The 13,288-nt window shown below is 35.4% G+C and overlaps 2 protein-coding genes across 2 annotated transcripts; one reads left to right on the top strand and one right to left on the bottom strand.

The window, feature by feature from the left end:
• Positions 1–3,947: 3,947 nt before the first annotated feature.
• LOC145898077 (pleckstrin homology domain-containing family D member 1-like) lies at positions 3,948–9,815 on the bottom strand. The gene is made up of 14 exons (XM_082986517.1): positions 9,709–9,815; positions 8,753–8,846; positions 8,407–8,496; positions 8,070–8,146; positions 7,827–7,918; positions 6,944–6,996; positions 6,788–6,882; positions 6,128–6,221; positions 5,327–5,493; positions 4,861–4,951; positions 4,759–4,800; positions 4,524–4,662; positions 4,359–4,463; positions 3,948–4,081 (listed from the first exon to the last, which is right to left on the bottom strand). The coding sequence occupies exons 1-14, from the start codon at positions 9,813–9,815 to the stop codon at positions 4,047–4,049; spliced, it is 1,281 nt and encodes a 426-aa protein (XP_082842643.1). The 3' UTR covers positions 3,948–4,046.
• Positions 9,816–11,803: 1,988 nt separating this feature from the next.
• On the top strand, positions 11,804–13,218 carry LOC145899686 (dynein axonemal light chain 4-like). Its single transcript, XM_082988581.1, has 3 exons — positions 11,804–12,202; positions 12,453–12,536; positions 13,039–13,218. Exons 1-3 carry the CDS (start codon positions 12,134–12,136, stop codon positions 13,201–13,203), a joined length of 318 nt encoding a protein of 105 aa, XP_082844707.1. The 5' UTR covers positions 11,804–12,133; the 3' UTR covers positions 13,204–13,218.
• The last annotated feature ends 70 nt before the right edge of the window (positions 13,219–13,288 follow it).

A 13,288-nucleotide genomic window follows, 5' to 3' on the forward strand; every position in this document is an offset into this window, starting at 1 on the left:
CGGTGTTGCTGTCTGCGAAAGCGCAGTAAATGCTATTTTTATTGTAATATTTACCAACACGACCGGTGCAGAAGATGAATTTTTCAACACCGCAGTGCACAAAATGGCTCACGTGCTTCACTTTTTATCGAAAGAAAGTGGTCAAATGCATGGAAAGGAATATTTTCGATTAGGGAGATATATATTTAGGTGCATTGAGACCAGCAAATCAGCACCATCGTGGGTCCCCAAAAAAAAACGATCAAAAGCACGTTCTGAAGGCTCGCTGCTAACTTTGATCGTTGACAGTGTACATTTTTTTCCTCTGGTTCTGTTCGTTTCAGTGCTTTTCAACCTTTCTAAAGACTATCCGCACTTTTCTATGGCACGAAAGTTTCATCCGCACATGCGGCCAAACGCATAAAATGTAACCAGGGCGTCGATTGTTTATTGCGTGTCGAACATCTTGAGAAAAATTGTCGTGCTTGTCGCAAAAATGTCGTATCTGGTAACTAACGCATGAGAAAGACCAGGCTTATTTCGATTACAGGATTGTTGTGCTTACATAAGTTTAGAATACAAGTTGAAATAACGACAAAACAATTAAAAACCTTGCATGTGGTTGGGTGTTATGTCTCTTTTAACGTCCGATTGAACGAAAAATGGTACTTGTTTCGTAACAATGACACGTGTTCGGTAACAATGCTCCATGTTTGGAACAATGGTAAATTTAACGCGCTTTCTCATCGAACGTTAAAGCAAGTGTTGGGTGGTTTTTGCATGGATTTTGTCCTATAATTTATTGTAGTTGCGTTTATTCAGTTATTTAAACAGACAAATTTATTTGGGGTGGGGATCCCGAACGATGATGCCATTAAGTTTTTAACACTATGTAACCGTTCCAGTTAAATACTGTTGTTTGATAAAGACTCGAAATAAAAATTTCTCTCCAAATAATTGTTTGCGGTTTGAAATTAAACGACTTATACTGGCACCAACGACTTTGAACCACTTTTGCCACCAGCATGTACGGCAAAAAAAAATTGACAATTACATGTGAGTAGGAAAATCGTCCAATCTTCTGCGATACATTAGGCTTAATTAAGTTATTATAGTAATTCAATTCATGGACTTTTGCAGATAACAATAGCGTTGGTCTGTTCTTAGTACTGCATACCAGTAACTCAACATTTATTCACGCCGCCCGTGTGTACAGTGGCGTCGCGTGTCGAACACTTAGAATGGTGAAAAAGGCATAAATACTAACCTCCAGGCGGCATGATAAATTGCCGTATCTTGAACATTTCTGTTGTGTAATTATATCGTTTTGTGTCCTACAGTTGACCTAACAAAGGGCGTTTTAAATTCACCGTGTAATCAACATGTGTTGCAATGTGACTTGCGCCTGTGGAATTACTGCACTTGTTTAAAGCACTGGTTTATAGCATAGTTGTAACAGGTTTATCATCCAACAAGTGAGGTGTTATTCAGGGACCTGCAATAGCAGTACGTCCATAAAATCAACCAGTATTAAATGTATTGTTAGCAGTTACCTATCATGGACACAATACAAGGTATAGCGCGACTACCCTAGCGTTTAACAAAGTTGCCTATTACCCCGCTTGGATGAAAATATGTACACTGTTTGCCGCTGCAGTCACGTGTTTAGGTAACCGATTTTGTCCAGATTACTGATCTTGGACGCTTACCTATGTTTGCCGTAACGTTACAGCCCCTTCTCCTCTGTGTGGAAGCCAATGCGCCTGCGCGTGAGCGCGCGGGCGTACGCTACGTTTGCGACAGATACTGAGTGGACCCGGCCTAATGGAAAACGTTGTAGCGAACACAGGTTTATATCACACCATAGAATACTAAAACAGTTTTAGTATTCTATGATGTTGCGTTTAACGCGTGTTCTTCTATAAACTCCGTGTATCCAACACCAATCAGGTAAACAATGTTTTATTAAGATGGCTCAAACGTACGACAGCAGTCCAAATGAAACAATAAATGGAATCGTGTGGAATCACCACAGAATGGGTGGATTCACCTTCACGTCCCTCACCAACACAAGCAAATGCAATTCAGCATGTATAGTGGCACAGGTCAAAGGCGCCCGCGAGGCATGTTACAACAGTTTGGGTTGAGGTTATTAAGAGTCAGGGCGGTCATTGTTAAAATTATTATTCCACACGTTTGAGTTGGCCTTTTGTCCGTGGGAAACTGGTCACGAATATAAACAATGCCAATATTACATTTTTCATGCTAAAATACACTGTGTTCGCTACACTGATCATAACTATACTAGTCTGGTATTATGGTTACATAAATGTAAAATACGAATCTGTAACTGAAATATTAATATTTGTTTATGCGTGACCTGTTTTCCAACGTACGAAGGGACAACTCATACGTTTCGAACAATATTTGCAAACCCTTCGACAACAACCCTCTGGCTCTAAAACAATAACCTGAACTTTAAACTACTGTAACCAAATTTCTTGGCCCGCCCTAACATTCTATACGAACACCTTTGACCAATGCTCTAAAAAGAGTTGTATTTGCTTGTTTTAATTTTTTTATTGTTATTATTGTGGCCAATATGCTGTTATATTTGCTTGTTATTGTGTTTTATTGTGTTTTATTTGCTTTATTGTCTTGTGGTTTTTGTTTGGACCGCTGCCATATGTCAATGCCATCTTTTATGAAATATTGTTATACCTAATTGGTGTCAGATTTACAGGGATGTCGTTCAAACCTAGGAGCGCTGCACACCAACATCACAACGTGCGACTGACCATCAGCAAGACCTCTGATGATTCAACAAGCGCTACCTCCAGACGATCTCGACCATTTCCGATATACACAACCACGATCGGACTGTCGTCGATGTGGATCAAAGGAAACGTTCTGAGAACCGAGTTTACGTTTGCGTTTCTATGGGTTTTACGGCAGACGATGATTCTCCGTGAGGAAATCACCTTTACATGGGCGCCTGACTCGATAACCTTAATGGTTTTATCGGTGCCCATGCCATTTTATTTCTTTGTATATTGTTCATCCGCGTATTGTCTTTTTTGCACAAAATAAAGATGATTTGATTCAGATGACAAAGAACAGCTACAACGTACAATCCTTGGTTTTGCGGCGAATGTTAGTCGTTTGTGTAGCCTATATTTGCTCCCTTTAAATTTTTTCTCATTGTGTCTGCGCCTGCTGGTTTTACACATTTCGAAATTTTTCTGTAGTCCCATTAAGACGGAGTGCAGCCGGTGTGCCCTTACTAGTCAAGGGATGTAGCAAAACTGGCCTACGAACACTATTTTTATCCCTAAAACTAAGCGATTTCTATCGTTAAGGTTTGGTTCAATCACAATGCCATGAGAGATGGAAATACGTTTTTATTGTAACCGATATTAATTGGCAGAAAGTAAGCTAATAAAAAATGTCAGGAAACACCCTCTACCATTCATTTAAAAAACAACTTAGCGCTGCTTATAGACGAATTTGATCAAGAGGCGCAAAAAAACAAATATGGTGCGGATAGTGAGTTCCGAGAATAAAATAAAGTTGACGTGTTCAATATATCGCAATATCAAACAAAATACCTTTTACTTAGTTACAGAGTTTTTATTTTAAAACGTACGCATTATAATTGCAAGCGTAAATGGTTAACACAACAATATTTAAAAAAAAACAGGTTGATCTTTTTACGTCAAGATAATAACACCATTTTAGAAGGTGCAACTGACACAAAGCATATTACATTGTATGACTCTTCCCATATGACCCACTGCAGTATAAATAGTTTCTGCATATTATTTACAGTTTGACTAAAAACCTTTAGTCAAGATATCAACTGACACGTTTAAAAATAATAGTTGTTATTATAAGCTATCGGTCCAGTTATCGTTCCTAAGCTAATACAATCCCAGGGGTTGTCACAAACCTACTTTTTTTTAAAAAATGATGTTTTACATATTGCTGGGAAATATATCTATTAAATCTACATCCATGTAATAGAAGCTAAAAGAACTTCAAATTAGTCACGGTTTTTATTCGTCCACTTATTTCCATCCCTTCGTTGGTGCTGAGCGTGAGTCTAGAATGTAAATAAATGCCCACAATTCCACAGGTCATGTTTAAATATATGACAACTGCTCGAAAAAACAATACCGGCATTGTATGTTATAAAAAGCATAAAAAAATTTTTCTTTAGTGTACACATGAGCTTCAATAAACTTGATTTTCCGGGTTACTTTGACCTTATAAATTGGTGTTAGGGGTCGGCTTATGAAACAATGTTGGGAAACACTGTTTTAGACCTTGGAGCGGAAATACAAAAAATACTTAGCCGCATATTGAAAAGGTTAACATACGTGTGTGGCGCATGACTGTAATCCTCCTCGAAATGCGGTGCTTTTTGTTGGGACCTAAATGCTCTATTTCCAATTTTGATTCCATGGAACAACGTTCAAAGAAGCCTGTTAAATCACAAAAATATCGTAAAAACAACATTATACCAAAAATATAAATCCACATACCTTTCAAACTCTCGACGTCAGCTTTTATTTGTATACTATTCTGTGACGTCTTAATTAAGGCCTGAGCTTCAAGACGGGACAGTGCATCTTTGCACATGCTTAACTCATGTTCCATTTCGGTTCTGGCCTCAACTTCTTCCTGTAGGTAACTGCGATTTATTGTATATATTTGTAGGCGTAGCGTGTAGGCGACCCATTAATCACGATTGCACACAAGAATGAGTTAACTTATTACCTTCAAACGCTGCTGATACATTTCTTTTTCGTTTGTCATTTTCTACAACATACAACAATTAAATTGGTAGTATTAAATGTTCTGGGTAGGATGGAAGGATACCTGAATATCTTCTTTTAAATTCTTTGCTTCTTGAAAAAGCTCTTGCTTTTCAGACTCCACGTTTCTAGCTAGCAGCTCATTTTCTATTATTCTTAAAAAAGCAACAAATATTTACAGTTTTCTTTATTTTTATTTGCGACTATCGATAAAATATATTTTACTGGAATTAATTCGTCTTTATTAGTTGGGTAAAAACTACAGTTGCAGTCGCTTAAAGTGGTAAGAAAATTATTTTTAAAAACAAATAAAAAGTATAAAAGAAGTTTCGCCAAAATTCTAAAGTTATGTTTATTTCTCATTATTTCCTTCAAAACATTTTGGTCAGAAAAAAGAAAAACTCTTTTTTGACAATCGTTTGTAATGACTTGTATCTTGTTTGCAATAATATTATTGTATATTATAAGTATTAGTATTGTAAAATAAAAGAGAATTAATTTTCATGCAAATGCTTTGTTATGAAGTATACCTTTCGTTAATTGCTTTTTTGTTTTCCTCGTATTCCTTCACTTGCGAAGTTAATAACTCAAGACGTTTTACCAAATTTGATGATATTACGTCGTTGTCTGTAGCATCATCTTCACATCTACGTTCTTCCAGAAGAGCAATTACGCTGGCACGTTCTGATGATAGGCCCTGTTTCAATATGATGTTTTGCACAAATAAACTAATGGTATATACATACAATGGTAAAAATAAATGTACAAAAAATGATTTTACCGCGGTTTAAAAGACAATTTTATCTATTTTAACGCTGCTTCATCGTGACCCTTTTGATTGTAATAGTATAATGATCAAGCTTTAATATCGAAAAACAGAACAAAACGTATAAATCGTTGCTATTTTCATTCTAGTGCCAAAATCCGATATAGTATAAATTGAAATGGATTCGTTTTTATGGGGGTAAATCTAATCTAGTATCAGAAAAACCTAAGCACGTCTAATATAAATTTTAAACTAATTCAAAAACGCCGAAAAAATCTATTTGTCCGAATCTGCCGCTGTGATCGTGGTACCTAATTAAAACCTTGTAAAAATAACTTAATCTACATCTTTGTCATAAAATACATTTCGATTAATACAATATATGATTTTGCAGCTTCGGTTTGCATAAAATAGAAAAAAATAGAATGCTTTTCAGTAGATATGTGCGCAAGTACGCATTAAAGCAATATTTCATTTTTAGTACGATATAATTGCTCATTATCAGAAACATCTTTTATTTAAATTTACAAGGTTGGCGAGTGGCAATCACAAAACCTACACTTACTTCAAGTAATTCTTGCAAATGTGATGTATCTTCTAATAACTGCTCTCGATCTTGCTCTAGCAGTTTTCCAGCATTTAAACTTTCGTTTAGTTCCCTGTCAAAAAATATTTTAAAAGTTTGGAATAGTTTTGCAAAGTGCAAATATCGGTGTAGATAGCCACTTTTACACTAGACATCGCTGTAGATGCCAAGTGTAAGACCATGCGCAAAAAACGTTGTTGTCCAATTTCGACCAGTGTGTTAATTTAACTGCAAGAATAATACCGCAAAAAGTTACCTTGAGGAGCAACATTAACACATATTCGCGCGCACGGTCACTTTTTTCGGTGGCCTTGCCAATTGGAAAATTATTTTAGTTCAAATTAAGGCGCACATTGGACATATGGTGAAACCCAAACTGAAGAATCTTTATCTTAAAGACTCTCGCTTAGGTCCTGGTGTTGCGCAAATTTATCACAGCCATTACAAGTCTGTAATAAATTGTACGAGAATTGGTGCCTACATTTTTGCCTGGGTATTTTAAGTTACAACTACCTAACGAAAAACTGTGTAAAATTGATTTTCTGGAATATAATTGCAGACGTATATTTGCTTTTCGGATATCAATATAATTTTCTGCATGTATTTAAACGACGACGGATTAACGTTTTTTCACTTTACCGCTTAATTTCGTCTTGGGTGTTGAGTAGATTTTTCACAGTTTGCTCTATTCGTGTCCTTTCTTCAGTAAGTTGCATGTTAAACTCTTCTAGTGCCTAGAAATACGTGATCACGTTTTCTGAACAGCCCATTCCTGCGCATTTATCTCAAACAAACCTTTTTTTGTTCTCTTTCAATTCCCAGTTCCTCCGTTTCTCTATTATATTTTTCTGTTGAACGATAATAGTAGGAATTAAATACGCAACAGTTTGCGGCTCTTTATTTTTAAACCCTTTTTTATGGAACACACCAACATCACTATCTTTCAAATTCTGTATATGAATCGATTGATAGTTTGTAAAGAACACATCAGCCGAAAGCATTGTGGATTCCAAAAACGACCATGCCTGTTTTTATTCCCATTTTTTGTAAACTAAGCTTTGAGTGTGCGGTTTTATTTTACGTGTGTTAAACAGTTTTGCACATTATTGTAATTTTCAACGTGATATAACCCAATAAAAGTCAATAATGAAACTTGGGAAGACTAATCGTGTATTTACTTGTAATTCTGAGAATACGTATGATTTACCCTTTCCGTGTGATTACATAACTAAAGTCTCGCAAGTCATGTGTTTTTGCGCACCAAACTTGATCATCATATTGCGTAAATTACTGCATTGCGCTTCTTGTTATAAATCCAAAAATTTTGAACGACGATTCTACTGCTATAGCAATCGACGTTGAACCGAAATAAAAGGACGACTGAAATCCTACATTTTACCGAAATTTCAAAATTTCCACCATTTTTGTGGTCGCAATGTAAGAATGATATATCTCACACGAAAAAAAGGCGGTAAAAACGGAAAAGGCCTGCATTTGAAAGTAAGGACGCATGTGCATAAAACTGCTCAAAAACACAGTAAAATGAGATGCCCAGTTAAAAATACGGACAAATCTTACAAAAAAGTACGTTAAGGCAACCCAGGTTATGGACAATATTTTGTTGAACACTTACGAAGATTTTTTCATGAATATATTCATTGCAACTGTGCCTACTTACCTACGTAGTCCTGCTTTTCTCTAACCAAGTCAAGACTTTGTTTATGCAAAGATTGAATTATTGCTTCGCCCATTTGACAATTCTCCAGCGTGCTTTTGCATAAAAAAGATGTATGTTATTGTACTCACAACTAGTCTATGTAAATATTCATCTGCTTATAACCCAGGGTCGATATTGTAGCAACATATGAAATTTGATCAATAAAAAAACTAAGGTGATCCTATTGTAAGATAAAAGACTTACATTTTAGTAGCTGTTTCAAACGCACTTTTCCATGCTTGTTTACTTTCTTCAGTTTCCGCGGAAAGACAAACGGATGTCTATGGAATATCCTATGCTGGTAAGTGTTTACCTTCAGTAGCTAAGTTAGCATGCGGTATACATACTAAGCTTTAAAATTTTAACTAATCTCACTTATCTTTGTGAAAAAACACACGTGTTAACAAAAAACATTTGCGTAAAAAAAAGTTTACATGAGATCGATTAAAGAAAGACAAAGAAAAATGTCAAGCACATCCAGAAAATAGGAAGCAGAAATGTGGACAATTTTTTAAGGTAAAAATTAACACATTTTTCCCACCTTGTGGTCCGGTAGCCGTATGCAAAGTCCATGTGATATTCCATGAATCGATATTTCCTCTATGTTGCAATTTCCCAGGGGAATCACCCCCTAATATAGCAATTAAAATGTCGTCTTTTTTAACTAAACGTGTTTGACCAACCCTATCGTTTTGACCTATCGTATGCTTTCGTGAATTTAACAAACCAACCATCACGAAAATGCACACATTTTACAAAAGGTGTAACATCCCTTTCTTCGGTTATTAAGAAAACATTTTTTCTCTTTTTTTACGAAGTCAATGATTGTAAACCAAATATATAAGGCGAAAGTAAACAGAAAATTGTCTTATTGAATATTTAGTAACCTTGGGGTGAACATTGAACATTTTCGTTTCCTCAAACAACTTTTTCTCTGATTCTGAATAATAAAGTAGGAAACCATCCTTGATCACAAAAAACCTATAAAACATTGTTTGATTTAAAGATTTACTTTAAAACCGAAACTGGTTGCAATGATCAGTCATCAAAGATGGCATGTTTACTCGGACCTCTAAAGTTTAATACGGGTTGCACTTCATAGTATTGGTTCATAACATTTTTTTGTTAAACTTCCTATCCAAATCACAATAAATACGTCAATACACCATATACTGGCTCATTTTAGCTTATATTATTCCGTTGTTATGAAGGCCTCGTTACAACGGGTAAACATTGTCATAACAGGTAGGCTATTTCAGTTTTGAGACGAACATTTTACACCACTGAAGAGCGTGTGCTAAAAAGAAATGTCATGGGATATTCCATTTACCGATGTCGCGGCCTCAGTTAATTTCGTATTCTGCGTTTTGATCGAAAATTTTTAAAAGTTGATTTAAAACGCATGCTGCAAACATGTTCTGAAACGATTTTTTTCAACTACCAGTCCGTGTGTTGATCGGTAAAAGCATTTTCTAGAAAGTTACGCGCTATTTTCCACGAATAGAAAATCGTCCACACCAATTAACATGCTCAACCAAAAATTTTTAAACTTCGATTGTTTCAGAGTATAGTTTTACATAGTTAAAAGACATTCACATATATCATGAAAACAAAATTATTTCAAATAATGGTAATTATTGTCATGTAATACAATTTAAGAGGAAAAATATTTCAATGTTTTACAACGCAAAGCTGTATTCTTTTCCTGCCACAAACAACAATACCATCCTGTCTGGTGTTGTTGACAAGATAACTTTGCTACACCCTAGAACACTTTCAAACATCTAGCCTACCTAGTTACTAATTAAATTCGATTAGAACTTAAATGGTTAAAATGTTTTACCTTCTGGACCATTTACTCGACTGATGTCCAATAGGTTTTTTGGCCAAAATTCCAAACATTTGTATCCCGCCAACTGCTTCATTTGAAGACTGCTTGCTTTTAGACATATCACAGGTTGACTATTACACAGAAATGCCCTACCCGAGATTTTAAAACCACCTATAATAATTCAATATCAATATCCAACAGCGCAATCTTTGTTGTGCTCGAATAACACTCAGTCTTATTTGACTACCAGACGAAGGGGGATTTGCCAAGTATTGCTCAAGTTAAAAGTTTACATGGAAAAAAGTTTTAAAGGGAGCAGGCAAACAACGCCACATGGTTAATGATTAAGCGCACGCCGGGCCTCTGTGTGCGTAAGAACGGATTTAATCCTGTTGTAGCCATAGCTAACGAAGATAGTCCTGGATAAACTTTTCTTCATGTTATTGTAATAAATCACAATAACACACCTTACTGATACAAATTTCAGTTAATCCACATTGGATGGAGTTATTTCAGACACCCGGCATATAGCGGACAATAAGACACTTGTGTTAATTACTGCGTGGAATAAGATCTACTTTTTTGTTTGTTAACAAGTTTCACTGTCGAAAAATGTTCTTAGCATGGTAGCGTTAAATCGTTTTCTGCTTTAATCATGATAAATCTGCGAAATACACTTTTATCATGCAGCATGCACGTTTTGACATGCAGTTTTTATAGAGTATAATGCAGCATGCAATCTACGGTCTGAAAAATGAGGCGCTAATGAAAACTTGCAATTGAGAACGCAGGCCAATCTCTGTGCGGATTTTATGACCTACGGTCCAAAAGCATACTATTCCGCTCAGCAACCAAGTGTTTTTGGCCGACAGATCAGCGATCAACTAACGACTAGCAGTCAAGTGCTGCTCCACGGACTTTGTTGTCCGGTAATTTATAAGCTTAATGAGCTTAGTGCGTAAAAAACGCGGTTGCGACATTGCGATTGCTCTGTGTGGTGCATTCCTTGCCATTTTCCGATTGATAAATTCATAGAAGTTTATAGTTTTAAATTAAAAATGAAGATAGAAAATAGGTATCCATTAGATTTCCGTTAAATCATGTTTTAAAAAAGAACTTTAATGTTGTAAATGAAATAGGCTAATCAGTGATATTTTTGCAAGTCAAAACAGCCCCTCAACTAGCACGATTTTTTTCCCAAAGGGACCAAAAGGATAAGAAAGTCCATATGGGAGACTTCGTAAAAAACACCAAAAAAACGTCAACCCCTAACTGCGTTGCAGACAATGTTAAAACTTTATATCTGCAATCAACACCAAGTTGCCGCCTGCTGTCACTTATGCTAAAATATATAACTATTCGGTGACATGTTAATCAAAATCCAAAAAAACTTTTATCGGTTAACATAACAAAAAGGTTGTGACACTGTATGTCATCACCACTAAGATGGGTTAGCGTTTGCTTGTATACAACAATAAACGTTTACTCGACTACTTACAAAACACGCTTGAAAGCAGAGTCATTATAATCTTACTTATTGGATACATAATATGCTAAAAGAAACGGCATGCAGCAAACTTTGTTGAAGTGCTAAAATTATTTTGCTGAATCTGAACCAGTTTTGCAATCTAAAAAAAGGACCGGAACTGAACTGAACCGGATAATTAAAAGCGAAACAAAACCTGTTTCTAACCAATGCGGTCTTTGCGTTGCTTTACCCTGAATAATCGAATCTTTCGTTTGTGACATCACAATACAGATTAAAATTGCACAAACAAACGATTGTTTCGCAACAGTTGTAACCAACAATAACACAATTAACCTCCGACTAAAAAGACTACAAATTATCACATGGCAAACGCAGTGCAAAAACAGAGACTGTCAGGTTTGTTTTTAGGCTGATATTTTTGAATCGTTTGTAATTGGTTCAAAAAAATAAAATAAACGATTTTGATGACATTGTACTAGGGCGTTACGCTTATGGCTCAGTCACATCTGACGCGAGGTCGAAATAAACATTCCGGTTATCGTTACAGCGAAGATTTTCAAACAAATCCTTACAGCGAAAAGCTGGTTTCTATTAGCAACCCGACCTTAATGCTGATCGCTGCTGTTTTTTATATATTGGCCAGTTCCTGGATAATCAGATGCGGATTTTACCGGAAGTTGGCAAGGAAAGAATGTATTTAAATAATTGCTGCAATTATCATTGTTACTATGCGACTCATTCCACGATACGTATACCGCGTATAAATGCGTAGAAAAAAACTGTGACAGCAATATATCGTGTACGATTTACCGCTAAATTCTGCTTAAACTTAATTGCCCATTTTTGTTTGAAACAAAAAACACATACAATTTAATGATTAATTTTTACCACAAAGGTTTCACACTGATACAATTCAATAAGTACCTGGACCTACTACAATTTTGAAGCATGGCAACAGAAACTAAAAAAGAAGAAGCACACGACTACAGAAGACTACACAGCTATCCTTTGATTAGAGTAAATGTTTATATATACCGTTTTTATTTCCATGTGGGCTAATTCCATTTGTTGTTTATAAGAAATGTACTGTTGCCCATTGAACACATCTTGCGGTTAAAATTAAGCTCTTGGCTTACAAGCATTATTTTATATATATGATGCTAAGTGTCTTCATAGTTTTGAAAGTTAACCCATGTTTGCTATTAAACAAGCTTTCTAAATACAGGCTACTTGATGATTAAGTTAATAAACTGGTTCATCTTTCTAGCACACTGATATGCCTGAAGAAATGAGAGTGGAGGCTATGGAATTAAGTGTTACTGCTTGTGAAAAATTCAGTGCAAACAATGAGGTGAAAAATATTGTTTTATTTAGTATTATTGTGGAATATGCTTAAGCACAAAAGCAAAATGGCACACATTGTTCTGTTTTCATCAACCAGTCTAGTACTTAAACATTCATTTTCAAGTAACTTTTGGGTCTAAGAGTTGTCCATTCTTAAGAAACAACATTTTTGTTACTGAGATTTTTTTTATTTTTGTGGAACAGGGGCTTAGATATCAATACTGTCCCTATTTTCAAGAATTGACCTTACTTTTCTGTTATCTTAGCTCAATGTTAAATATAAGCTTTCATGTGATATCCCTTTGTCATCCCTTACATAAAACTCACAATAATATGTATGTTTGCTGCAGCATCATAAATGACCATTGTAGGAAATCCATATTTTTTTGCCAGCCATCCTTATTTAAGGTATATGCCAAACGGATGGCAGCCTTGTGATAAGACCATAACTTTGATAATACAGAGCAGTTATTCTTGAATATTAAAAGCACCTTTTCATGCTTTTTCAGAGTGCAGCTAAAATGATCAAAGAAAACATGGACAAAAAGTTTGGATCATCATGGCATGCTGTGGTGGGAGAAGGTTTTGGATTTGAAATAACTCATGAAACGAAAAATATTTTATACATGTTCTTTGGTGGTAACATGGCAGTTTGCATATGGAAGTGTTCATAATTTTTTAATGACATGTACGTTTTTTTAATGCAAAAATGTTGTTACCTCTCTTGAGGTATTACAAAAATTTACTGATTGAATTTAA

This window comes from Ascidia mentula, chromosome 4 (assembly GCF_947561715.1).
Source record: "Ascidia mentula chromosome 4, kaAscMent1.1, whole genome shotgun sequence".
Classification (NCBI taxonomy): Eukaryota; Metazoa; Chordata; class Ascidiacea; order Phlebobranchia; family Ascidiidae; genus Ascidia; species Ascidia mentula.

Bases quoted from the DNA above. Each gene is read 5' to 3' on its own strand.
- LOC145898077 (XM_082986517.1), bottom strand. From the start codon at position 9,815: ATGTCTAAAAGCAAGCAGTCTTCAAATGAAGCAGTTGGCGGGATACAA. The intron at 6,997-7,826 runs GTAAGTAGGCAC...ATCGTTCAACAG, and splicing joins AGAAAAGCAGGACTACGTAG to AAAAATATAATAGAGAAACG. The intron at 4,663-4,758 runs GTAATAAGTTAA...AGTTACCTACAG, and splicing joins TGTATCAGCAGCGTTTGAAG to GAAGAAGTTGAGGCCAGAAC.
- LOC145899686 (XM_082988581.1), top strand. From the start codon at position 12,134: ATGGCAACAGAAACTAAAAAAGAAGAAGCACACGACTACAGAAGACTA. The intron at 12,203-12,452 runs GTAAATGTTTAT...TCATCTTTCTAG, and splicing joins ACAGCTATCCTTTGATTAGA to CACACTGATATGCCTGAAGA. The intron at 12,537-13,038 runs GTGAAAAATATT...ATGCTTTTTCAG, and splicing joins AATTCAGTGCAAACAATGAG to AGTGCAGCTAAAATGATCAA.